Raw genomic sequence first — 27,814 nt, forward strand, 5'->3', positions numbered from 1 at the left:
GATAGGATCAGTTTGGAAGCTCAGGAAACTCACAGGCTAACTTGGCACCTGTGTAATATTATCTTGGAGTACCCTATGCTTCTGGCAGTTTTTCTGAGTAGAGAGAAGGGGGTACAGAGGACAGTGGGGCTTTAACTCTAAAAATTCTCCTCAAATCCTGGTCTTGGTCTTCTCAGATGGCTGAGTGATGTCCATCTCCTAGAATACACAGAGAACCTGAAGGCACTGAGAGAATTCCTTTGGTCTCCACCCTTAGGACAAGACAAAGTGCCTTCCACAAGAATCCCAGAGCCTTCTAGTTCTTCTATGTTCTGACCCCTCCCCAATGCCTGGGTATAGGGATTAGGAACTGAATTCTTTTACCTTTTGTCTTGCATTTATGATCAAGATCCTCTAGCTGTCAACAGGGAATGGGAAGGGGGGAAATGAATGACTACTGCCCTCTTTTTCTTAATCTCTCCATTTCCCTATAGTTAGAATTCAAATCTTGAAGATGTCTTTAATCTACTTCTGTTTAAATACAAGAGGGAGAGAAAGGGAGATGATGGTGACATGGTGGTAGGAGTGCAGGCAGATTATAGGGCAAGTGCTGGGGTGTTTTTGGGGAATGTAAGGAACAAATGTTTCTCCTGCCTCTCCTCCCCGAAAGCAGGAGAAGGGTTGGGAGAAAGGTGGGGCAGGCTCTGCAGGAGGAGCACACTCCCACTCTTGTGGGAGACTGAGGCCTGTCCTTGTAACTGTCCTGTCACTGCTGCAGGTCATGTCTAGGGATGGAAAGGTGGTGGAGTTGGGGAGGGCGAGGTCCAGGGGTGGTGTGGGTGGGTAAATGATGCAGGCCTCAGGGGAGCAATTCAGAGATGGGGGAGGGGCCCTTCTTATGCCTACAGGATGAACATTTTGAAGTTAGACCATTTTGCCTTGGTATTTCTTTACTAGATATATAAATTCCATTGAAGACAAGCATTTTCAGCAATGTGACAGAATGATGGGGAAAGCTTTGGATCAGGTGCCTTCAAATTGATGCCCCCAAGGTGGCAGTCAACTCTGCCTCCTTGGAGGGCTGAACTGGTCTGCTCTTTCATTGCATTGAAAGCATTCTTCTGACTTGTTATCTTCCCATTTCTTTCTGCTTCATCCCTCTCCTTCATTATTTTTCTAGGACAGGAAGACCTATCCTGTCTAGAGCTATCCTCAGGAAGATTTGCCATGCAAGCAGGACCAAGGTCTGCTGGTCCCTTTCTAGCCCTCACTACCTACATTCCCCTTCTCCTAATGTGTCTGGATTTGGTGGGACGAAGAAGATGGGGGACTGGGAATGTAAAAAGCAAGAGTGCAGGGCTCACTCATCCTAAGCATAATGGAGAGGCTGTTCCAGTGATGGGTACCAGTCAAGAGCACATGGATGGGGGTGAGTTAAGTATCTGCTCAGGGCAAGTGTCTCTTAATTTTTATTCTCAGACTCATCTGAGAAATTGATGAAATCTGTGGAGTCAGAAAAGTGGATGCACACATTTTACACACAATTTCAGAAACTCTGTGGATCCCTTAAAGCCCATCCTTGGTCCAGTTTAGGTTAGAAGCCCCAGCTAGAAGAGAATCATTCTACAGTGCGAAGCATCAAGTGATTGTACGTATAGGTCATTCTAGTGCAGGCAGAAAGATTTTTTTTCTGAGGAGAGCTATTCTAGAATAGGAAGGCACATTTACCGCAATGATATTAACAAAATCATTCTCCCCCAGTGTGTCCAGGATGGTGGAGATGGTGTGCTTGGCGATAGTCATCCGCAGCCCCTTCATGCTGCCACTCGTATCCACTACAATCACTATGTCCTTGGGAGAAGTAGCAGCTTGTATATACCTTTAACAGAAAGAAAGCACAGGCCAATAATGGGAAAACTAAAGCCAGAACAGCCACCCAACTGAATCTCTTGTTATTTCTATTCAGATTGTGGCTCAGGTGTACCCAAGGTTCAGGGCAATGATCCATCAATGCTAGCTTTTATCATGTCCCATAACCACTCAGCACAGTTCTAAAGCCATTTTGGGGTCAAAAGTTGGGACTGTGCTCATCTAATGGACGTATCAGGTGGGAGGAAGGTTCAGTCCCGGTGGTAACCCTTGTCCTTTTTGTTTTGGACCAGCCAGGGTCCTGGAGGGACAGGCAGCAGGAAGGGAGAAAGCTGGATTTCACCCTCAGATTCCATTACAAATCTGCCAGAGGAGGGGTGTGAAGGGAGGGGAGAGTCTGGCAGAGGGTTGATTTGGAGACAGCTCAATGTGCTGGAAGGAGGTTTGGGGTAAGAAAGACAAATGTGATGAATCCTAGAGCAAGGGCAGCTGCAGAGAAGGGAAATACAGCTGGCAACTCTTCCTGCTTTTGCATTGGGTTCAGGTTCTACACACCTGAAGCCCTTGGCTGGTGGTGGGGGTAGGGCAGTGACTGGAGGAGAACTGGGCAGAACCCAAAGGTTATAAGAGAGATACCAGCACCAGACCCGTTCCCCTGGAGCTCTTACCAGCCACGATTTCTGCAGTCAAAGGCAATGACTCCATTCTCATCAGGCGTCCATTTGATGCCTGGGGAAATAAGGGCTGGTTCTTTTACCAGCTCAATAAAGAGCACTCAGTAAAGAGCACAGAATGTCCAGTTTGGCCACCCTCAAGGCAGGGCCAGCAGTGGACCTGGACAGCAGATGTGGGACCACTAGATCACACCCTGTAAACTGAGGCAGCAGGCAAGGAGGAAGGGCAACTTATGGAGGGATACCTACCACCAACACTGCCCAGACCCAGAGTTGGGGTTACTTTTACAGGCCCCTCAAAATGTGATACCTGGGACCCATTTGTGACTGAACCTCACATCAAGTTGTAGAAGGGGAAGCTTGAAGGAGGTATGACAGTTAACATCCACTACCATCAGCAAAACATGGACAGAGCGATAAACAGCCAGGTACTCTGTTCTCTAGCTCACCCGCTTTACTCAGCTTAATTAAGATCGCTGGGAGAGGTGATTTGGCTATAAGACTGTAGGCTCCTTGAAGTCAAGGATTCCAGGGCCTAGTATAGTGTCTAACATAGTACCTAGCAGAGTTGATGCTCAATAAATGTTTGTTACTTGAATGAAAAATGAATGAATGAGTACGAAAGGTCTTACCTTGAGCACTCACAGAATGCTTTTGTCTTATTCATCTGATCAAAAACTTGGATAAATGTACACAATGCACAGATAACACTGACATGATCAATGATAGAATCTCTTTTGAAAGAGTTTAATGGTTGGGAATAGTGAGTTCAGAATAAGGAGATTAAAAATAACAGGTGAAAGTGTAGTTGGTTATGTTTGGGCTACAAAAAAGGTTGTGTCAGTATCACGAATGTCTAGAAGCTCCAAGAGATCATCCTTTTCCATAACAGTTAGACTTCAGATGAGGTACACCCTCTGAAGCATTGCTTGTCTCAAAGGTAGGAGATGTTTTCAGTGATCATGCCCCCAAAACCAAACAAGTGAAAGCCGAGTTTCAAGAGTGAGAGGCAGGGGCCCAGGCAGCCAGGAGCCAAGGCCTGGAAGGAAGAAACAGGACCAGAGCATGGTGGGAGCTTGAGTAACAATGGCTCTTATGTAGACCTGAAGGCCGCTGTGAGAAGTAGGGTTTTCCAAAGGACACATTCCTATAGCAGAAGCACAGGTGTGGGGAATCTGATCCTTAGAACAATAATGAGGAGGAGAAACTGTGTCTAAGGTTCTCAGTTCTGAACCAAAACCTTGGAAGAGGGGTTTAGTGGTCCTGGTGGGGGTACCCTCAACTCCAAGAAGAAACAGAAGTGGTGCTCTTGGGGGGAAGCTTGACTCTTGAAATGGTGTGGCCTCACAGGTAAAGATTACCAAAAACACAAGAAACAGGCAGTGTGAGTGAGAGGCAGCAGAAGCAAGAACTATCAGCTATATCCTCCCAAGGATTACAGGTATTGAAACTACCAAATACAAAGTAGAAGATAGCTATGTTGGAGAAATCATCAGGAAGAATAAATAACAAGAAGTGATTAGGAACAAAGAAACAGCCTTAAGAATATGGAACATTTTTCTAAATGTTGAAAAAAATTCATAACGGATTATGCAGGCAGAGGTCTGCATAAGAGAAAATCCATGCATTTGAAAGATTCCCCCAGAGACTAGAATGAGAAGGTCTAATATATATCTGGCTGGGGCTGTAGAAAGAGAAAAGGGAGAGCGCGAGGAAAGACAATGGTCACAGAACTGATGTTGGCAAATGCTCTAGGACTGAGAAACAGTCTGAATCCATAGATCTAGAAGGCACAGCATATCCCAAGCAGGATAAATAAGATATCCACATGTAGACACATAGTAGTGAAACCGCATAACTCCGAGGGTGAATACATACATACATACATACATACCTTGAAAACAGCCAGAAAAGCGAGAATGCTTACAAAGCAACAGCAGTTAAATTGATAGCAGATTTTCACAACATCAATGGAAGTCAGAAGACAGTAGAAACACAGTTTTAAGGTGTTGAGAGAAAATAATTGTGAATTTAGAAATGCATTCCCAGCCAAACAATCATTAAAGAATACAGCAGTTTTGATAGAGAACAACAGTGTTGTTTTCTGAAATCTGCTTGGGGGTTTCTAGCTCCTCTGTGCTATTTCTCAGGGGTGTGTCATCAAATGCAGGCTTAGTCACTCCTCTCCAAAAAAAAAAAAAAAAAAAAAGACTTGGCCTTTTCTGTTTAAATGAGATGACAACAGGAAATGATTTGTGTAACTCCTAAGAATAAAAAAGGATGAATTAAAAAGCAAAACAAAAAAGTGGGGATAAAATAAAGCGGTTATAGATAAACAAAGCAGGAGCAATTTACCACCAAGAGACCCACCAGAAAGGAACTTCTGACATTTACTTCAAGAAGGAAAAGGATCTTGAAAAGACAGCTTGGGGTGCATGAAGGAATGGTGGGCAAATAAAATAGTAAACAAAGAGTCCATTCCAAATAGGCATGTCTGTCTCAAGTAACAGCATAGTATCTAATTTGTGGGGATCAAAAAAGGGATATATTACATGACAATAGAATGGAAGCCAAGGTGGGAGAAGTGGACGTAAGCACGAGTCCTAAAGCTCTTTTGTGACTGGAGGAAGAGTAAAAATATTATTTACTTTTAACATCATGTGTTAAGTATGCCTGATAAAATTTCAGGGGTAATTACTAAAAGAAACAGAAGGATAAGTTCTAAACTGATAGAAAAATAGAGAAGTAATGAGGGAAGGAGATATTTATCAAAAATGCCAATCTCTGAAAAAGACAAACAAAGGGGAAAGAGGAAACATAAAAATAGAAGGACCAATAAAAATTTTAAATATCATATAATAGCATGTTTACAAATTTCAATACAATAAATGTAAACAAGTTTAACTTGCCAACCAGTAAAAGACATTGTCAGTCTGGATAAAAATTGAAAAGCTATGAGCTATTTTCAAGACATATGATTAAAGGAAAATGACATAGATGGTTGGAAGTAAAAGGAGGCAAAAAATATGTATTACCCAAATACTAACCAAGAGCAAACTGGTATCACTCTGTGGATATGAGACAAAATAGATTTATAACAAAAAGTGTCAAAGGGGCTAAAGAGAGTCAAGCAGACATAAATCAGCAAAGAAATAGAAAATTTAAACAATGCAATTAACAAGCTTGATTACCAACATATGCAGAATTTTTCATCCAACAATTAGAGCACACATATTCTTCTCAAGCACATATGGAATACTTATAAAGTTTGATGACGTATTTGATGGCATCTCAACTAACTTCACATAAATCAGTACCACATATGCCATGTTTTCTGAATGCAAATAAATTGAATTAGAAATTTATAATAAAAAGATAAGTATATGTGGAGAAACGGGAACACTCTTGCACTGTTGGTGGGAATGCAAACTGGTGCAGCCACTCTGGAAAACAGTGTGGAGGTTCCTCAAAAAATTAAAAATAGATCTACCCTAGGACCCAATAGCACTGCTAGGAATTTACCTAAGGGATACAGGAGTGCTAATGCATAGGGGCACTTGTACCCCAATGTTTATAGCAGCACTTTCAACAATAGCCAAATTATAGAAAGAGCCTAAATGTCCATCAACTGATGAACGGATAAAGAAATTGTGGTTTATATACACAATGTAATACTACTTGGCAATGAGAAAGAATGAAATATGGCCTTTGTAGCAACATGGATGGAAGTGTTATGCTAAGTGAAATAAGTCATACAGAGAAAGACAGATACCATATGTTTTCACTCGTATGTGGATCCTGAGAAACTTAACAGAAGACCATGGGGGAGGGGAAGGAAAAAAACAATTAGAGAGGGAGGGAGCCAAACCATAAGAGACTCTTAAAAACTGAGAACGATCTGAGGGTTGATGGGGGGTGGGAGGGAGGGGAGGGTGGGTGATGGATACTGAAGAGGGCATATTTTGGGATGAGCACTGGGTGTTGTATGGAAACCAATTTGACAATAAATTTCATATTTAGAAAAGATAAGTATAAAATACCTACATATTTAGAAATTTTATAAATTAAAAAAAATTTTATATTATATATATATAGAGAGAGAGAATCCCAAATAAGCTCCATGCTAAGTATAGAGCCTGACATGGAGCTTGATCCCATGACCCCATGATCATGACCTGAGCTGAAATTGAGAGTGGAATGCTCAACTGACTGAGCCACACAGGCACCCCTATAATACGCTTTTAAATAACTAAAAGATCAAAGAAGAAATCGCAAGGAAATTTAACAATATTTAGAAGCAAATGATAATTTAAACACTACCATAACACCCAAAACACAGGCAATAACTTCTGTGTATGAGAGGACACAATCAATAGAGTGAAAAGAGAACCACAGAATGGAAGATATCTGCAAATTATTTATCTGATAAGAGGTTAATATCTACCAAATATAAAGAACTACAACTAAAGAACAACAAAAGCAAACAATCCAATTCAAAAATAGGCAAAGGACTTGAACAGACATTTTTCCAAAGAAGACACACAATGGCCAATAAGCAGGTGGGAAGATGCTCACCATCCCTAATCATTAAGAAAATGCAAATCGAAACCATGATGAAATACCACTCATATCCTTAAGATGGCTACTCTCAATTTTTTTTTTTTTCACATGACAAGGATGGGGAGGAATTGGAACCCTTATGCACTTGGTAGAAATGTAAAATGGTATAGTTACTATGGAAAACAGTATGGATGTTCCTCCAAAAATTGAAAACAGAATTGCTATATGACCCAGGAATTCCACCTCTCAGGACATACCCAAAATAACCAAAACCAGGGTCTCAAGCAGGTATTTGTACATCTCTGTTCATAGTAGCATTATCCACAATAGCTAAAATGTAGAAGCAGCAGCTCAAGTGTCCATCTTCAGATGAATGAGTAAATAAAATGTGATCTATCATACAATGAAATATTATTCAGCCTTATAAAGGATGGAGATTCTGACATATGTTACAACATGGATGAATCTAGAGGGCATTACACTAAGTTAAATAAGCCAGGCATAAAAAGACGAATATTGTAGGATTCCACTTATACAAGATACTTAGAGTAGTCAAATTCAGAGAGATAGAAAGAAGAATGGTGGTTGCCAGAGGCTGAGAGGAAAAAGGGACGGTGAGTTATTTTTTCAAATTGGTAGAGTTCCAATCTTGTAAGATTAAGACAGCTCTGGAGATGGATGGTGGTGATAGTTGCAAAATATTATGAATGTACTTAATGCCACTGAATCATACACTTAAAGGTAGGTAGGATGGACTAGTACAAATAATACTAAAATTTGTATGGAACAGCAAAAGACCCCCCCAAATCGCAAAGCAATCTTGAGAAAGAACAAGGCTGGAAAAATCAATTGCTCTGATTTCAAACTATACTACAAAGCTATAGTAACCAAAACAGTATGGCATTGACACAAAATAGACATATAGATCAATGGAATAGGACGGAGAGCCCAGAAATAAATTCACAATTATATAGTTAATTAATCTACAATAAAGGAAGCAAGAACATACAATGGGGAAAAGATTATTTCTTCAATAAATGGTGCTGGGAAAGCTGGACAGATAAGTGCAAAAGAATGAAGCCAGACCACTTTCTTACACCATATAAAAAAATAAACTCAAAATAAATTCAATACCTAAATGTAAGACCTAAAACCATAAAATTCCTAGAAGAAAACATAGGCAATAAGTTCGTCATTCTTAACAATATTTTTTTTGGATAGGTCTCCTCAGCAAGGCAACAAAAATAAAAATAAAACGGGACTATATCAGGACACCTGGGTGGTTCAGTTGGTTGAGTGTCCAACTCTTGATTTCAGCTCAGGTCATGATCCCAGGGTCATGGGATCAAACTCCGCATTGGGCTCTGCACTGAGCATAGAGCCTACTTGAAATTCTCCCTCATCCTTTCCCTCTGCCCCTCTCTCCAACTTGGGCTCACCTGTGGTCCTTCTATCTCTAAAATAAAAAAATAAGAATAAAAACGGGACTACATCAAACTAAAAAAATTTTTTAGTGAAGGAAATCATCAACAAAAGGCAACCTACTAAATGAGAGAAGATATTTGCAAGTGATATATAGTAAGGAGTTGATATCCAAAATATATCAAAACACTCATAAAATTCAACAAAAAAACCAACGTGATTAAAAAATGTGCAGAGGACTTGAACTGACATTTTTCCAAAGAGATGCCCAATCGACACATGAAAAGATGCTCAACATCACTAATTATCTGGGAAATGCAAATAAAAACCATAGTAAGATACCACCTCACACCTGCCAGAATAACCATTATCAAAAAGACAAGAAATAACAAGTGCTGGTAAGAATATGGAGAAAAGGGAACCCTTATGCACTCTTGGCAAGGAATGTAAATAGGTGCAGCTACTCTGGAAGACAGTATGGAGGCTCCTCAAAAAATTAAAAACAGGACTACCATACAATCCAGCAATTCCACATCTAGATACTTATTTGAAGAAAATAAAATGCTAATTTGAAAAGATATATGCACCCCTATTTTCATTGCAGCACTCTTCACAATAGTCAAGATATGGAAGCAACCCAAGTGTTCATCAATACGTGAATGGATAATGAAGATGTGGTGTATATGTACAATAGGATAGTACTCAGCCATAAAAAGAATGAAATCTTGCCATTTGCAAAGACATGGATGGAGCTAGAGAGCATTATGATAAGTGAAATAAGTCAGAGAAAAACAAATACCATATATGTGGAATCTAAAAACAAATGAACAAACAAAAACCAGAAAAAGACTCATAGATACAGAGAACAAACTGGTGGTTGCCAGAGGGAAGGGGTTGGGAAATGGGCAAAAGAGGTGAAGGGGATTGAGAGGTACAAAGTTCCAATTATAAAATAAATAAGTCACAAGTATGTAATGTACAACATAGGGAATATAGTCAATAATATTGTAATAACTTTGTATAGTAACAGAGGGTAACTAGACCTTTCCAGGTGATCATTTCATAATGTATAAAAATATCGAATCATTATGTTGTATGCCTGAAACTAGTATAATATATATCAATCATAATTCCATTTTATAAGTTAGGGTGGCACATTTTATGTTATATGTATTTTACCATGATTAAAAATTTTAAAAACCACTACTAACTGCACCTGTGAGATGCAGCAAAAGTGGAGCTTCTAGGGCCAAGGTATTGCCATAAATGCTTATTTTAGACATAAAGAAAGGCTTAAAATTAAAGCTAAGTGTCCAATTTAATAAGTTAGAAAGAAGAACAGTAGAACACACTCAAGGAAAGGGAAAAGAGGAGATAAGCTCAGAGCTGAAACAGATGACTTGGAGAACAAAGATGCAATAGAGAGCAGTCCACGAAGACAAAAGATGATTCCTACCTAACAAAATAGAGAAACCAGTGGCAGGATAATGAAGAAAAAAATGAGTAATACTATAGATAAAAGGGGACATAATTGTAGATACAGCAGGGATTAAAAAGATGACAGAATAATAGCTTCCTGGAAATAGTTTTGAAAACCCAGATGAAAGGGATGGATTCTTAGAAAAAGAATTTTACCAAAGTAAGAAGAAATAGAAAATCTTATGAGTCTTGCAAGTATTAAATATATTGAAGTGGTAATTTAAAATATCCCCATAAAGAAAACATCAGGTCTATATGGTTTTATAGATGAATCCTAACAAACTTTTCAAGGAAAGGATCAGTCTAACTTATTTAAATACTTCTAAGAACCAGAAAAAGAGGGAATACTTCCCAGTTTATTTTTTGAAGCTACTATAATTTTGAAAACCAAAGACAGTATAAGAAAAAAATTTACAAGACCATTTCACTCATGAGTGCAAAAAAATCCCAAACAAGATCATTAATAAACTAAATCCAGCAATGCACAAAAGACTAATTTACTATGATCAAGTTATGTTTTCATATCAATGTAAGGATGGATTAACATTGGAAAAGTCAATAGATAATTAGACAAATGCCATAATAGGCATTCACAGAAGAAGAAATACATACAATACATGACATATGAAGAAAGAGATACTCAGCTTCACAACTGATCAGCCAAATGCAATGCCAGACCAGTGAAATACCATTTTATACTAAAGGGTTATTAACAAAATCTTTTAATGTTTAACAATACCCAGGATTTCAGAAAATGTGGGTCAACAGACTCTCTTATTCATGACTGGTGGGAATATAATTGGTACAAGTATTTTGGAGAACAATTTTGCACTTTCTTGTCATAGTTGAACAGTCACATATCTCATAACCTAGCAATTCCATTCCTAGGTACATACCCAAGAGAAATTCTCAGAATATGTCTCAGGAGACATGTATAAGAACATTCATAGCAACACTGTTCTTAAAAGGAAAAAAAAAAAAACAGAGAAGAAAAACAAAAAATTGCAAACAACCCAGATAGGATCAGGAGGATGAATAAACTGCCATATTGGCCCACAAGAATATGATATAGAAAAAAATGACGAAGTACATATGTGACATATGTGACAGCCCAGATGAATCTTGCTAGTATAATACTGAATGAAAAAGCAAACTCTGAAAGTCTATACTCAAAACCAGTTTAATAAATTTTAAAAACAAGCAAAACAAAACAATATATTGTTTAGGGAGATGCCTGTGTGTTTGTAAAAATGATATAAAACTAAGCAGAGAGCCAAAAAAGTCAAATAGAGGGATAAGTTCAAAGTGGAGAATAGTTGTTACCTGGTCAGTTGAAGGGGGTGAAATCAGGGAGAAGTCAGAGGGGCAGAGGCCAGAGGAGGAGCACATAAGTAAATAGAGGTTTGGTAACATTCTAGTTTTTGTGTTGGTGATGTAAATACAAGCATTCACTGTATTATAAATAAAAATAAAAAAAACACAGAAATAGGCCTGCATGGACCCATGAGAACAGTGTACCATGACCGTGGATTATGGTCACCCCAATACTGTGCACCTAAGGGCTGATATACATCTATAAATGTGGGTGCGGATGTGAGAAGTTGCCCTCCCCTCTTCATAGACTGATGGGCCATATCTGGACTGTTTTGTCTGCACACAAGTTGATGTCTCTGGATGTGGCAGAAATGTGCAGGAATTGGACCCTGAAGAAGACCTGAAGGACATGTGAGTTGTCTTCAAGCATTTTAAGGGCTGTTCTAAGGAAGAGGGATGAGCTTGCTTGTTGAGGCTGCAGAGAGCAGAGAAAGAAAGTGACTGGTTGTGGATTTGGGCAGAGAAACAGGGGCATGCTAAAACCCTGTGTGTGAGTTCTAAGATCCCTGTGTCTTTCTGCAGAAGAATTAGCTTTTCCAGCCTGGGGACACAGAAGGGTCTTTTAGGACTTCTGATTTCCTGTCTCAGAAAAACAGGGCAACTTCAAGACTTTCAGGAGTGTGCTAAAATATAAAAATGGGTTGGAGTAAAATGCAAACCTGTGGTAGATGTTTCTGTTTTCTACTTTTATTGATGGACAAGGGACTTTTCCCGTGCCATCTATTAAGTTTGCCACTAATCACATACTAACTGGTGGCACTTTGTGTATTGCTGTTGAAAACTTCAAGTGAATATGCTCCATTTCTCCAATTAGAATGTAAACTTCTTAAGATCCAGAATTGTTTTATCTTCCTTTGCATTTTCCACAGTGATTTTAATAGGACAAGAGTTTAATGTGGGCATTTTGTGATTAGTTACCATGGTGTTTGATAGTTTCATTCATTCATTCATTCATTCATTCAACAGCTATTTATTGTAAATGTGCTTATCATGTTGTGAAGGGTGTCAAAATGTGGTTTGGAGATGCTTTTGGACAGGAGGGGCGTCCATTCACTGGGGGTCTCAGTGCCAGGGCCCATCTTCAATGTCTTTATTGCCTTTGTCCCAGAAAAGCTCAGAAGACCATGGAGATGCCTCCTGATATCCCTACCTGGATAGATCCTGAAGAATCCAGTGGAGCTGCCAAAATATTGCCATGTCAGTGTCGGGTCTCTTTGGAAATTCTCCACAAAAACCGTGTTCAAAGCTTCAGACATGTAGACTCCATTTAAAATGTCTGGGTCTAAAAGTTGAAATTATAGAAAGAACTGCAGAGAAACTAAATCAGAAGAAACAGTGACCATCTTTTACCTGCCAAACACACACGCAGCCTGCAGAGCTGTAGTTTACAACTTTCTGCTACGTTGCATTTGGCGAGCCACACTCACACCCTCTAATCCAGGAATGCTGAGTTTTCTTCCAGCCGAAACTGGCGTAGAATACTTTTTCTTGTTCTCCCCAGTCAAGGAGGTTGGAGAATCAGATTACACTCCTCAAGTCTTCTCAGGAAAATGGAGGCAAATCTTTAAAACTCACCAGTACCACCTAACAACTACAAACTGTTAAGAGAGAGTGCCAGGTTGCGGGGTGGGGCAAAGGAGCTACCTTTGTTGTACACGTTCGTGGGCAGCTGCACGCTGCTGATGGAGGTGTTCACCATCAGGTTGCTGAAGTGCGCATTGGATTCAAGGACAAACTCAGCCCCCAGCTCCACGTAATTGCCATTCTCATCCCTCTCGTTGATCAGGACAGAGTTGTAATAGTTAAACTAGGGGTGGAGGGGAAATAGCAGCACAGAGACAGTGTGGACACAAGAGACACACAAGGTGAGAAAGAGAAAGAGAAATGGCACAGATCAGAGCACTCAGATGTGAGAGGTGGGGTCAGACGGGCTGACAGCATCCATACAAGCAACATCCATGGACAACTGAGGCAGTGACCTGTATTACACATTTGGACAAATACAGATCCCAGACAGTTGGAGAGCATGGTTGATTCACTTGGTTTCTGATGTAAGTTGTCTAGATTACTGCCTCAGTTCTCCACTTTGTTTGTCATGTGTGGGCATGACCAGATCAGAGCCAGAGACCGGTAGGTAGAGGTCCAAGGTGAAGTAAAGAGACAGGGGCAGCCTCATGGGCACCATCAATTTTCTTCCAGTGTAGGAGGGCTCCTAGGAACCCAGAGTGGTGGGTCCTGAGAGGTGAGGCTTCTCTCTTTAGAAAACAGCCTTCAGGGGCGCCTGGGTGGCGCAGTCAGTTAAGCGTCCGACTTCAGCCAGGTCACGATCTCGCGGTCCGTGAGTTCGAGCCCCGCGTCGGGCTCTGGGCTGATGGCTCAGAGCCTGGAGCCTGTTTCCGATTCTGTGTCTCCCTCTCTCTCTGACCCTCCCCCGTTCATGCTCTGTCTCTCTCTGTCCCAAAAATAAATAAATGTTGAAAAAAAAATTTTTTTTTAATTAAAAAAAAAAAAAGAAAACAACCTTCAGCCTGGGCCCGAGGCAGGGTCTGTGGCCCCCGTGTCCCTCTGAGGAGCCAGCAGTGTGCTCTCTGCCTCTAGCATGTAGTGTTAAAGGGTCTACTTGGAATACCACACTTAGAGCCATGATCAGACCTACCCCACTCCCTCCACACCACCTGGTTCACATCTTGAACAGCCCCCTCAGGGCACCCTATGTCTTGCCCCACACCACAATACTGCTGACTGCAAGAGCTTTCTTTCTTTCTTTCTTTCTTTTTTTACAATCAAGAATTTATTTAAGTTTTCATCATTTTTTTAGAAATGAAAAGGTCTAAGGACAGATTTGCTTTTTATTTTTTATTTTTTTAATTTTTTTTTCAACGTTTATTTATTTTTGGGACAGAGAGAGACAGAGCATGAACGGGGGAGGGGCAGAGAGAGAGGGAGACACAGAATCGGCAGCAGGCTCCAGGCTCTGAGCCATCAGCCCAGAGCCCGACGCGGGGCTCGAACTCACGGACCGCGAGATCGTGACCTGAGCTGAAGTCGGACGCTTAACCGACTGCACCACCCAGGCGCCCCCAGATTTGCTTTTTAAAGCAAAAAAGTTGCAAAAATGAAAAAATGATAAAATGTAGTTTTGTTATATCCTAATTGCTTAAGTGTGCTCTGTAAATTCCAAATAAGTAAAATAATATAAAAAATATTTTCAAATCTTTATAGAATGAAAAGAAAACCACAATCATTAAATACTCTTGGATTTCCTTTACTCCTCCCACAGATGAATTCACAAATATATAAAAACTGACATACATTTATCCTCCTGCTGGTGTTGATCCTATTATCTGGGAACAAGCCAAGGTGAATAACCCTGATTCTGAAAAGTTAATTCCGGTACTCATGGTGGGTTTCAAAAAACTTCTTCGAAGACTGAAGTTTCAAGATCAGATGACTAAGCAACAGCAGACCAGATTAGATATCATATCTGAAGATTAGCGAATTACAGAAGAATCAAACCACAACTATGGCCAAAATTGCACAATACAAGAGGAAACTCATGGACCTTTCCCATAGAACTTTACAGGTTCTAATCAAACAGGAAATTCAGAGAAAGAGTGGGTATGCCATTCAAGCTGATGAAGAGCAGTTGGGAGTTCAGCTAGATACAATTCAGTGTGAACTGAATGCACCTACCTAGTTTAAGGGCCGACTAAATGAACTGATGTCCCAAATCAGGATGAAGAATCATTTTGGTACAAGAGCTTTCTAAAGCACAAATCCAGCTGTGTCCCTCCCCTGCTCAAACCCTTCAGTCTGTGACATTCCAGGCTGAGTTGAGGCCAGATTCCCATCTGTCCACAGTCACTTTCTACTTCACCATCCCCTGGACATACAGAACTGACCATTCACAATTTCCTCTATCTTGTGTTTTCCTATTTCAGTGACTTTTCTTTTCCCTCAGCTTCTCCATGCCTTTCCTGTTCAAATCCCACTCAGCCTGAGGCTGGTCCTAATGCCACCCTGTCTGCAGGACTTTCTGAGCCTCTACTCCTTCCCTTCTGCATTCTTGTAACTCTGTTAACCAACTCTTATGGACATGTTACATATGCCTCATGCTAGAGTTATTTGGTCTATGAGCTTCTTGACTTTTTATCTATCCAGAGGCTAGCACATGGTGGTTGGGCAAAAAATGTTTATGGAATGGGTGGATTGTCCCTCTATGTCCCCTGCCCCCCCCCAAGTCTTGAAAATTTTCTCTCCTATCTGGTCCATAAATCTCTTCTGAAAAGACTGGAGAGTATTTCAGAATCAAGCTATTACATGGTCATACATATCCTATGCACATTAAAAGATGGTGCTGGACTGTCTACCTTCCCCCACCCCTCTGTATCTTATACCCAAGGGACCCTGGCTCTTGGTGGGGGTTTAGTGATTAGTCATCATACCCTCCCAGCAGCAGCTCTGGGAGCAGGACTCACCACCAGCGATTCATTGAATTCATGGTTCAGGTCAGCCTCCTCAGCAGCCTCTACCAGATTCTGAAGGATGGAAACACAAAGGGGAGAATGAAAACAAGGCCAGTAGGTCTTCAACAATTTCTACTCCTAAGAATATACCCAAGAGAACTGAAAATAGGTACTCAAACACTAACCTGTGCACAAATGTTTGTAGCAGCACTATTCACAATAGCCAAAAGGTAAATGCATATTATTAAGTGAAAGATGCCAGTCTGAAGAGGTTACTTGCTGCATTCCAACTACGTGACATTATGACATTATGGAAAAGAAAAACTATGGACACAGTAAAAAGATCAGTGTTAGCCAGAGGTTTGGGAGAGGGAGAGATGAATAGGCAGAAAACAGACAATTTTTTAGGGCAGTGAAGCTATTCTGTATGACCTATAATAAGCTAAGTGAAAGACTCCAGATATAGAAAGTTACATACTATATGATTCCATTTTTGTGAAATATTCAAATGGAAAATCTATTGACAAAAAGCAGATTAGTGGTTTCTGGGAGCTGGGAAGTGAGAGTGACTGCTTAATGGGTATAGGGTTTCAGTCTGGAAGTGATGAAAAGTTCTGGAACTCGGTGGTGATCGGAGTTGCATAGATGCATAGAGTGTATCTAATGCCACAGGATTGTACATTTTAAAATGGTAAAAATAGTAAATTTTATATTATGTGTATTTACCATAATTTTTTTAAAGAAGGATGTCAGCATTACAGAACATGATGGGAAGTAAGGAAATTAAAGAAGACACAGATAATGGAAAGATCCCTTTTTATGGATTGGATGAATTAATATTGTTAAAAGGTCCATACTACTCAAAGCAGTCTACAAATTCAGTGCAACCCCTATCAAAATCCTAATATCATTCTTTACAGAAACAGAAAAAAAAAACCACCGTAAAATTCATGTGGAACCACAAAAGACCATGAATAGCCAAAAACAATGTTGGGTAAGGAGAACAAAGCTGGAGGCATCACACTTCCTGATTTCAAAATATATTACAAAACTACAATAATCAAAACAGTTGGTATTGGCAGAAAAAACATATAGACAAATGAAATAATTTGAGAATAGAGAGCCCAGAAATAAATCCATACATTTATTTAAAAAATTTTTTTAAATGTTTTATTTATTTATTTTGGAGAGAGAGAGAGAGTGCGCATAAGCTCAGGAGAGGGGCAGAGAGAGAGGGAGACACAGATTCCAAAGCAGGCTCCAGACTGCCTGACACAGAGCTCAAACTCACAAACTGTGAGATCATGATCTGAGCTGAAGTCAGACACTTAATACACATGCACCTCTAATCCAGCATTTAAAACAATTGATCTTGAAGGGTGCTAAGTACACACAATGGTGAAAAAAATAGTCTGTTCAATAGATGGTGTTAGGAAAACTGAATATTCACACGCAGAAGAATTAAATTGGATCCTTATCTTATACCAAATACAAAAATCAACTCAAAATAAAGACTTAAATGCAAGACCTGAAATTATAAAATTACTAGAAAGCATAGAGAAAAAGTTTCTTGTCACTGGTCTTTTCGGGGAGCGTGTGACACCCAAAACACAGACAAAAAGCAAAAATAGAAAGGGGATTGCATCAAACCAGAAAGCTTCTGCACAGCAAAGGAAACAATCAACAGAGTGAACCTATGGTTGGCAAAACTGGAGAGCTACATGCAAAAGAATGAAACTGGACCACTTACTTACATTATACACAAAAATAAACTCAAAATGGATTAAAGACCTAAATGTGAGGCCTGAAACTATAAAATTCCTAGAAGAAAACACAGGGAATAATTTCTTTGACATTCACCATGTAAATATTTTTCTAGATAGGTCTCCTCTGGCAAGTGAAACAAAAGCAAAATTAAACTATTGGGACCACACTAAAATAAAAGGCTTTGCACAGTGAAGGAAACCATCAACAAAACAAAAAGGCAACCTACCAAATGGGAAAGATATTTGCAAATGATATCTTATAAGGGCTTAATATCCAAAATATATAAAGAATTTATACAAGGCAACAGAAAAAAACCCCAAATAATACAATTAAAAATGGGCAGAAGAACTGAATAGACATTTTTCCAAAGAAGACATACAGATGGGCAACAGACACATGAAAAGATGCTCAACATTACTAATAATCAGGAAAATGCAGGCTAAAACCACAATGAGATATATCTTTGTACCTGTCAGAATGGCTAAAATAAAAAACACAAGAAATAACAAGTACTGATGAGGATGTGGCGAGAAGGGAACTCTTGTGCACTGGTGGTGGGAGTGTAAACTGGTGCAGCCATTGTGGAAAATAGTATGGAGATTCCTCAGAAAATTAAAAATAAAATTACCAGATGATTTAGTAATTCCACTACTGGGTATTTACCAAAAGAAAATAAAGACACTAATTCATCACCACCATCCACCTCCAGAACTCAAAAAAGAAAAGAAAAGAAAAGAAAAACACTAATTCAAAATGATATATGCATTCCTAGGTTTATTACAGCATTACTTACAATAGCCAAGATACGGAAGCAACCCAAGTGTCCACTGATAGATGAATAGATAAAGAAGATGTGGTGTATATACAATGGAATATTAGTCATAAAAAAGCATGAAATCTTGCCATTTGCAACAACATGGATGGACTTAGAGGGTATAATACCAAGTGATATAAGTCAGAGAAAGACAAATACCATATGATTTTACTCATATGTGGAATTTCAGAAACAAAGCAAACAAACAAAAAAAGAAACCAACAACAACAACAAAAGGCTATTAACTATAGGAAAGAAACTGACGGTTACCAGAGGGGAGGTGAGTGGGGGATGGGTAAAATAGGTGAAGGGGATTAAGAGTGTACAACTTGATGAGCACTGAGTAATGTTAAAAAAAAAAAAAAAAAAAAGTCAAAGGACCTGAATAGACATTCCCCAAAGAAGACATACAATGAGCAACAGATATATGAAAAGGTACTCAATTTCACAAATCTTCAGGGAAATGCAAATCAAAACCACAAATGAGATACCACTGCATACCTGTTAGAAGGCTGTTATTAGAAAGACATAAGATAACAAGTGTTGGTGAGGCTGCGGAGAAAAGAGAATCCCTGCGTTGTTGGTGGGAATATAAATTGGTACTACCATATGGAAAACAGCATGGACATTCCCCAAAAACTTAAAAATAGAACTATCATATGATCCAGCAATCCCACTTCTGAGTACATATCAAAGTAAATGAAATCAGGATCTCAAAAAGATCTCTGCACTCCCATTTCACTGAAGATAATACCAATAATAGGGAAACAACCTAAATGTTAGTCAACATGATCTCTCTCTCTCTCTCTCTATTCTATCTTTATTCAGCCTTAAAGGAAAACCGTTCTACTTGCAACAACATGGGTAAACTTGAAAGACATTATGCTAAGTGAAATAAGCTAGATACAGAAAGACAAATATTGTATAATATCATTTATATGTGGAATCTAAACTAATCAAACTCATAGAAACAATTACCAAGAGCTGATGGGGGAAAGGCAAAATGGGGAGATGTTGGTCAAAGGGTATAAAGTTTCAGTTATGCAAGATAAATAAGTTGTAGAGAACTGATGTACAGCAATATGACTTTAGTTGGCAGTTTTGAATGTTGGCATTCTTGAGGTTTGCTAAGAGGGTAGATCTCGGGTGTTCTCATCACACATAAATAAATAAAGGAAGGCAGGCAAGGAGGCAGAAAGGGAGGGAAGGAGGAAGGGAGAAAGGAAAAGTGAGAGGTATGGATGTTGGTTGGCTTGGTTGAGGTGAATATTTCACAATGTATATGTATATTATTGGGTAATCAGGTTGCACACCTTAAATATACATAATTTTTGATTGTCAATTGTACCTCAATAAACCTGGGGAATAAAAAAGCCTTGAGCTCCTATTCTGGCTTTTTTAGGGGGCAAGTTACTAAGCCTCTCTGGGTCTCTATTCATATAGCTGTATATTGGGTCAAATAATTCAAGCACCAAATCCTAGGATGTGATGAAGAAATTCCACAGGGCATCCCCATGGAAGGGCCCAACGTCTGTGCCCAGAGAGATGTTTTAAACAACACTGAAGATGGAAGGAGGCAAGCGTTACTGCCCACATTGGTTGTATGTGAGGTCACTGTCCCCCTACTGTCCAGGATGGGCTTTCCAGTCCCCAAGTATCTTCTCTGATGCTGAGATCCCTTGCCCCTAAGCTATAGAAAAGAGGCTGCAAATTGTCACTTGTGGGAAAGAAGTTCTCAGTGACTTTGAAATTGATGCTTCCCAGGCAGTGGGCTTTGATGGGGATGTGCGGAGCCGGGCAGGACCCTGGTCAGGCTGCAGCTTGCTTTGTCAGCACTGCCAGATCTCTCCCTAACCCCTGTCCTCAGCCTCTCCTGCACAACCTACCACCCAGCTCCATCTCCTCTCTCCTTGTTTTCCTGGTTCCCCAAAGGGAGTCATTTTGGGGATAACACTGGTTTTGGATGGCCAGATGTCTGGATGGGTGGATCAGGAACTATGTCTCTCCAAGCAGCCAAGTCCCCACAGATATCAGGGCAGTCCCTTCATGCTAGGGAAGGGACACATTCTGTTTCTAGCAGGGCCAAGCCAGGCTTGGCAGATGTGCAGTGAGGGAATCACCTGTGCATGAGGCCCAGCACTATAAGTACTTCTGCTGCCTGGATGGCCCTCTGAGCACTCGAGAGCCATGGCGGATGGGTTGGCATACAGAAGAGGAGAAGGTGGGGGGAGGAGTAGGGGAAGGAGAAAAGGGGAGAGGACAGAAGGGAGAGGAGATGAGGGAGCTTCGCTTTTTGAGCTCTCCATCTAGCTATATTCCCTCCCACCCACTAGCCATCCAGCCATCCACCTGTTCATTCAGCAGCTGACTCCTAAGCCCTCACTCTGTACCTGCTCTTTGCCAGTCTCTGAATGTGAGATTGTGATGTGGAGTCCCTCTTAACACTGTAGATTGATCCTATTGTATTGGACATTGTTCCCTAAGGCAGAACTCAAATCTCAGGCCCCTTCTCGCTCCCCTTGCTTGCCATCATTTTCTCCGTTACAAGGATCTTTAGGCTCATGGGGATACAAAGCAGACACTCATAAGGTAGGAAGAGGATGGTGTGGGAAAGAGGATTCAGGGCCACAACACTGAGTGTCATTTTGGTGTCATGGGCGCTGGGGTGGAACCCCCACAAATCATAGGACCTGGAGTACCTTGACAGCCTCCACCTTCCTGCGTAGCATGGTTTCCATGTCCTCTGAGAACTTCCTCACCAGCTCCAAGCCATCCACCTCCTTGATCCTCAGACTGGATTCCACATCCTTGTATTTCTGTGTAGGGGAAGTGGGAGAGATGGGCACCTGTGGTCTTGTACATGATTATGTGTGGCCTCCAACCTCCCAACTAGTGTATTCACACCTGTGAAGTCTTGTTGACTGGACTAGAGGCAAGGACAGGCCCTCCCCTTCTTGTATAATCTCCCCCACTAACATTAATAGTTGTCTCTTATCAAATGTCCTCTCGGTTCCAGGAACTCTGGAGATGTTGTGGTTAATATCCTTAAAAGGGAGTAGATCGAGGCTCAGAGAGGTCAACAAACTTGGCCAAGGTCACACAGCTAGTGAATGGAGAACCTCATCCTGGAATTCTGGAGAGCGCCCAGAATTCCATGTTTTTTGTGCAGTCATGCTGCCTCCCTTGGGCTGCTCACAGGGACTGTGAGACATCAGTTTATCTTTCCCTGACACCTAGTGGTATCAGTGTGGCCCCTTCTCACATCCATGTGAACTGAGATTCTCACTGTTGGGGCAGAGCTTGGCAGCAGCTGCAGGTAGGCCTAGGAATTAAGAGAGCTGGGATCAAATCTACTCTCTGGGCCCTCAGGAGATAATCTTTCACCTGGCATGTGTCTAATGACCCAGTTTGGCCAGCTAGTGGTCATGTGACAGGCTAGTTACTTAGTTTCCTCATCTACAAAACGTCACATTTGCATGGCTTTAGAGCAGGCTCTAGAATGCTTTTACCCAAAACGGCGACTGGCGACGTAGTTACTGCTGTATCTCCCTCACCCCCCTCACCCGGGGTTGGAAGGCACAAATGAGTAAAGTGCTTTGCAATGTAGAAGCTCCAAGTGAGCTTAAAGGGTCTGAGTTATCATTGCTGTAGCGGCCTACAGGGAGCGCAGGACTTCCCGTCCGGCCCACTCCCGCCAGCCAAGGACCAGCGGGCTGGAGGAAAGGGCTGCAGTGTGGCCTTGCGAAGGCATAAAACCCTGGGGGTTTACTCTTAGCAACATTTAGAAAATGGTGAAGATCGTACTCACCTAATGAATTAAAGCGTGAATATAAAGCTCTTAGCAAATGGTAATAATAAAGGATGGCAGGCTATTACTAAAACCAGCCTGGAAGTTATAAATATTAGAGAGAATGAGGTTGTTTATAATCCAGTGAGAGGACAGGCTTGGTGTCAATCTGCTCAAAAAGCAATTAATAAATAAAGGTGTGGAGGGAGCTCGTGCAACATCCTGTCCATCAGACACTGCTTCCCGCCCTGAGCCATGCACGGGCTAGGCCTCAGCAAGGGCCTGTGTGGGCGCTTGGCAGGGCTGCGGCAGGGCTGGAGGTCCTGAGAACTGGAGGTAAGGGAAGCTCTCTCTGCAGAGGCCATAGGCCCTCTCATCTCCTTCTACTGCCCAAGCACCTGCAGGATACTTACCCCTTTCTCCTTCCTCTGCATACCCCTTCACAGTCAGGCGAGCATCCCACTCTTCCTATACCTGCTCCCTCTCCCTTTTCTTCTTCATAGCCACACAGCCCCATCTCTCTAACAGCATCCTGGCATCAGCCTCTGGGGCATCTGAGCTGACACTACACTCTTGTGCTCTTGGCCACTCCACCGTACTGCCCCCACTGACTTGCTCTGTGACTTGGGCAAATCATTCCCTCCCGGGGCCTCAGTTTCCCCATCTGCAAATGAGGTCAATGGATTAGATAATCTCTAAGACCCCTTACAGCATGGACATTGGGACTTGAGAACTCTGCTTCTCCATCAGGAGGAAGTCCCTGACTGACTGCCCCCTGTGAGCTCCCTGGAAGGGGGTTACTGACCTTCTGCAGCAAGAGAGAGCCCGAGTATTTGGTCACCGTGTCATATAGGTCCCTGCCGAAGGTGTCTGCCCACAGCTTCACTCTGCCGGGGAATGAAAGTACATGTGTATACACATGCACCACACAGACACACAGATATGGAGACACATATATGCACACACATATATGCACACACACATGCACATAGAACACCAGCGTGTACACACACACACACACACACACACACGCTGATACACACACAGAGACACACATAGCACATAGAGAGACCCACATACATACATGGATGCACGTACATACCACCTACACCCAGAAACACCTACAAAGAGCTACCATCCCTCCTGGTCCAGGCAGGAGACCTAGAGGACCCTTTGGGGGCACAGCAGCTGCCCTCAGGGCAGGGCAGATGAGCTGGGAAGCAAAGCCTGATCCCAAACCCCCAAGGGTTCTGGTTTGTGGGTGGAGAACAGAGAGGAGAGAAAGGGAAGAGGTTATGGACAGGTCCAGACCAGGGTGGGGAGGATACTGAGGGTGGAAACAGGAACTGTTTGGTAGCACTGCAACTTTTTTTTTTTAATGCTTATTTATTCTGAGAGAGAGAGAGAGAGAGAGAGAGCACAGAGGTGGAGCAGAGAGAGAGAGAGAGAGAGGGAGGGAGACAATTGCAAGCAGGCTCTGCACCATTAGCACAGAACCCATTGCAGGGCTGATCCCAGGAACCTTGAGATCATCACCTGAGCTGAAATCAAGAGTTGGATGCTGAACTGACTTGAGCTACACAGGCGCCCCGGCACCACTGCAGCTTCTTAATGGGCTGTGCCCTTCAGTGTGCCCTGCTCAAGGTCACGACTGGCTGCCAAATCCTCTGTTGAAACTTCAGAGGGGACATGAGGCCAGGGACAGACGAAGAGGCTCTGAGCTGCTTTTGTGGGGGCAGAAAGCAGGCCAGACAGGGAGGGTGTGAGAAAGCAACCCCTCACCCTGGGTGCAGGCAGCCTAGTAGAGAAGCCCTGACCTCTGATCCGTCCCCAGAAGTGCACCAAGATCCTGCCACCTGGGCAGGCTGGTGGCATCCTGGGGAGAATACATAGGACTGTGTCTGAGCCTCTCCAGATGGAGCAAAAGGAGCTTACCCTCATGATCCTGTCAAGGTCCACATTAATTCAATCACTCAACCAATAATTATTAAGGTCCTACTGTGTGCCAGCCATTGTGCACAGCACTGCAGTCATATCACGGTCCTTCCTCATCTTTGTAAAACCCTCAGTTAGAAGGACACCCCTCCATATACAGATAGCATAATACATGTTTGAAGGGGAGGGGTGCCATTGCAGGGCTGATCCCAGCCCTGCAAAGGGCTGGGGAGGGTAGTGGTGGTACCAGGAGGCTTCTTGGGACAAGTGGGATCTGAATTCAGTGTTAGAAGTTTGGGAGAGTTTAGGCACCTGGGTGGTTCAGTAAGTTGAGCATTCAACTCTTGATTTCAGCTCATTATCTCACAGTCAAGGGTTTGAGCCCCACATTGGGCTCTGTGCTGGGTATAGAGCCTGCTTAGGATTCTCACTCTCTCTTTCTGCCCTTCTTCCCTGCTCATACTCTCCCTGTCACCCAAAGAAAGAAAGAAAGGAGGGAAGAAAGAAAAGAAAAGCACAGAAAAGAAAGAAAAGTAAAAGAAGTTTGGGAGAGTTTAGCCTGCCAAAGAGATTTCTAGGTAGAGAGTATAGAAGAGCTTGGAGGGGTCAAAAATGACTTCAGGTTTCTAGCTTGGGTAGTTGAGCTGATGGTGGTGCTATTGAGAATTATCAGGAAGATCAGGAGGAACAAGTTTGAGAGGGTGGAAGGTGATGAGTGTCTCTTGGGATATATAAATGTGAGGTTCCTGTTGCAAAGCTACTGAGTGCTGTAGGAGATGTTGTGCACTGCACAACTCCAGAAGGTACCAATTGCATTATATCTTGGAAGACACAAACTTAAACTTAAAACCTCACAAGATATTTAGAAAGAGCTGTCCACAGGCAATGGTATGTGAGTCTAACAAGTAGAGATAGGGCTGAGAGTCATTAGTACATAGGTAGAGTTGAAATTCTGAAGGTATATGGGCTCTCTCAAGGAGAGTGTGGAGCATGAGAAGACCTGTGAGTTGATGAAAAACCCTGGGAGGCACCAACAATCTGGGGGGCAGGCAAAGGGAAAGAATTGCTTGAGGAGGACAGAAGGTCAGCTCAGGTGCCCAAGGAGTCCCAGAGGAGCACAATGTTAATGGAAGTTGAGGCATTGAGATTCAAGTAAAAGAGAGTCCAGGGAGATGGAGCCAGGAATGTCTACTGGGTTGGGCAGGGAAGAGATCTTTGGAGATCTCGATGGGAACAGTTTTGGGAGGGCAGTAGAAGCCTGGGCAGGTGGTGGAGGCTGAGGGCTGAGCAGGAAGCAAGGGCACAGCTGGACACAGGGAGATGAAATGTCATCGGGGTGGAAGAGGATTCAGCAGGAGAGAGAGGTGGGGTTGTGTCAAGGGCCTGGCAGAGGTCCAGCTCCCAGGAAGAGGGCAGGTGCAGATACAGGCAGGTTTGAGGGCTAATAATCTCAGCCAACTGTGGAGGTTTCTAAGTAGATGGTCCAGTCTGCCATTCTCCTCAACAAAGACCTGGATTCCAGCCATCTTTACTCAGCACTCAGCCTATTCCTGGAGTTCCCCTTCTACAATTTTGTTGTGTATTCTGGGGCTGGAAACTCATTCTCAACATCTCCCTCAGCAACAGATAGTCTTATAGCCCAGCAACAGGTGAAGCACAGGCCAAGCTGACTTGAGTTTAGCTTCTGGCACTTCCGTTTACTGCCTGTGTGAACTTGGGGAGGTCATCCAACCTCTCTGAGCTTATTTCCTCAAGTACAGAATAGGGAAGCTATCACCCACTTCATTGCATTGCTGTGTGGAGTAAATATATTATTTATAAAGCACCTAACGCTGTACTAGGCATAGAAAAAGTAGAGGTTATACAATCCAGTGTAAACAAGGCTGCTCAAATCCATTGCTCAACAAAGCTAGACATAATGTGCATTGTTTGTCCTCCCTGTCTCCACTTCTGTTAAGAAATGAGGTTGACAGCTGGCTCTGGTAGCCTATTTTGCTGGTCATGAGTAGCTGGGCTTAGATATGGACTGAGCAAGCTGCCCCCTTTACTCTAGAGTTCTCTGCTCCCCACATACATCGGCATTTCTTTTTTTTTTTTTTAATTTTTTTTCAACGTTTATTTATTTTTGGGACAGAGAGAGACAGAGCATGAACGGGGGAGGGGCAGAGAGAGAGGAAGACACAGAATCGGAAACAGGCTCCAGGCTCTGAGCCATCAGCCCAGAGCCTGACGCGGGGCTCAAACTCACCGACCGCGAGATCGTGACCTGGCTGAAGTCGGACGCTTAACCGACTGTGCCACCCAGGCGCCCCAACATCGGCATTTCTTAATAGGACCACATGATCAAAGGACGGAAAACTAGACACTCTCAGAGAGGTTGCACAGCAATTAAACTTTATACCAAAATGTAAATGACTGAGAGCAGATTCTTTCCTGGAGCTGGGCTGATTGACAGAATGTAGAAGGGGGCCTGGAAGGAGGCAGAAGGGAAGACTAAGGCGACCAAAGTCCAATTTTACTCAGCTCCCGGTTGCATGAGCCATTTTGTTGGTTTAGAACTGCTTTACCCTTTCAGAATGTCAAAACACAAATTTCCCAACAAATCCTTGGGGAGCCACGACGATCATTTTGAGCTAGCACATCTCCCACTGCCAGGGGCGTAATGGCAGCGATTATCCTGGAAGGAGCATCCATCGGGCCTGCAGGAGCTTGAGATGCTGCTTGCCAGCCAGAGGAATGAGGATCCTCACTTCAGTTCTGCCTGAAGTCAGCAGGTGTGAGGAGTGGCAGGTGGGGCTCCTGAATGGCAGAATGTGGGAAGAAGGGAGGGAAAGGGAGAGTGGAAACCCCCAGGGGGAGCCCTGAGGGAAGCTAGAGGTCCAGGTGGGAAGGTGGACAGAGGATTGAGCTCTACAGGGGGAAGGAAGGGAGGAAAGGGCCAGAAGATTTTAGAGGGTTGGGGTGAACTTGATGCTTACGTTTCCAGAGGAATCTCGGTCTGCGCGTGTGTGGGGGACAGGGAGGTACTGGAGAGTAGCAGGCACAGGATGACCACGGTCTTCTGCAAGGAGGCCCAGGACCCTGGCCATTGGTGGCAGGGCCTCCTGCTGTGGGGGGCGCTGGTGTCTAAGTGGAACCTGGGGAGTCCTGGCATGGTGTCTCTGCTGGGCTCGGGGTGAAGGCAGGGAGAGAAGAGAGCAGTCTCCAACCGCCAGCTCCGTCTGCCTGTCACCTAGATCCTTGGGACAGCCCCAGGCCTTCTGCCTTCCTGGCAAGCCTGGGGTTCCCAGCTTTGTCTTGTCTTGGCTGCAACGCTTGGCAAGGGCGGGGGTTTCTCTCTGCCCACAGAGAACAGTGCACAGAGGAGCCGCCCCACCTGACCAGCAGGCTCCAAGAGGGGGCTGATGGTCTGAGGGGGGTGGTTGTGACAAAATGAACCCGTTAATCCATTGGCCTCTCCTCTAATCCCCTGCCTGACAGCAGGGAGGAGGAGGTGGCAGAAATGACCTCAGCAGGATTACCCTGATTTGAGAAGACAGGACTCGGTTCATTCCATTAGGGGCCAGAACTTTAAAGAGACAGCCCTGTTCCTGTAGACTTGTTTCTTCTGGACCCAAGGGGAGGAGAAGACTGTGACACTGGCCTGAGAACAACAGGGGGCATCTGTCTAGTGCTCTATCTTATCAAG

General features: G+C 42.7%; 1 protein-coding gene across 10 annotated transcripts in view; it reads right to left on the bottom strand.

The window, feature by feature from the left end:
- CACNA2D4 (calcium voltage-gated channel auxiliary subunit alpha2delta 4) overlaps window positions 1-27,535 on the bottom strand; it is a 114,273-nt gene extending 86,738 nt beyond the window's left edge. For all 10 annotated transcript variants that reach the window (XR_005786804.1, XM_040462932.1, XM_040462931.1 and 7 more), the window contains exons 1-8: window positions 27,105-27,535; window positions 22,997-23,078; window positions 21,104-21,220; window positions 15,836-15,895; window positions 13,002-13,164; window positions 12,508-12,639; window positions 2,517-2,577; window positions 1,708-1,858 (exon numbers count right to left, since the gene is read on the bottom strand). Coding sequence is in view for 9 of the 10 variants with exons in the window: in XM_040462932.1 (XP_040318866.1) it covers window positions 1,708-1,858; window positions 2,517-2,577; window positions 12,508-12,639; window positions 13,002-13,164; window positions 15,836-15,895; window positions 21,104-21,220; window positions 22,997-23,078; window positions 27,105-27,280 (942 nt within the window). In the remaining variant the exon portion in view is untranslated. The remainder of the gene's footprint in view (window positions 1-1,707; window positions 1,859-2,516; window positions 2,578-12,507; window positions 12,640-13,001; window positions 13,165-15,835; window positions 15,896-21,103; window positions 21,221-22,996; window positions 23,079-27,104) is intronic.
- Between the last annotated feature and the right edge of the window lie 279 nt (window positions 27,536-27,814).

The sequence above is a fragment of the Herpailurus yagouaroundi genome, unplaced genomic scaffold (genome assembly GCF_014898765.1).
Source record: "Herpailurus yagouaroundi ecotype Mexico unplaced genomic scaffold, PumYag 355, whole genome shotgun sequence".
In the NCBI taxonomy this organism is placed as follows: domain Eukaryota; kingdom Metazoa; phylum Chordata; class Mammalia; order Carnivora; family Felidae; genus Herpailurus; species Herpailurus yagouaroundi.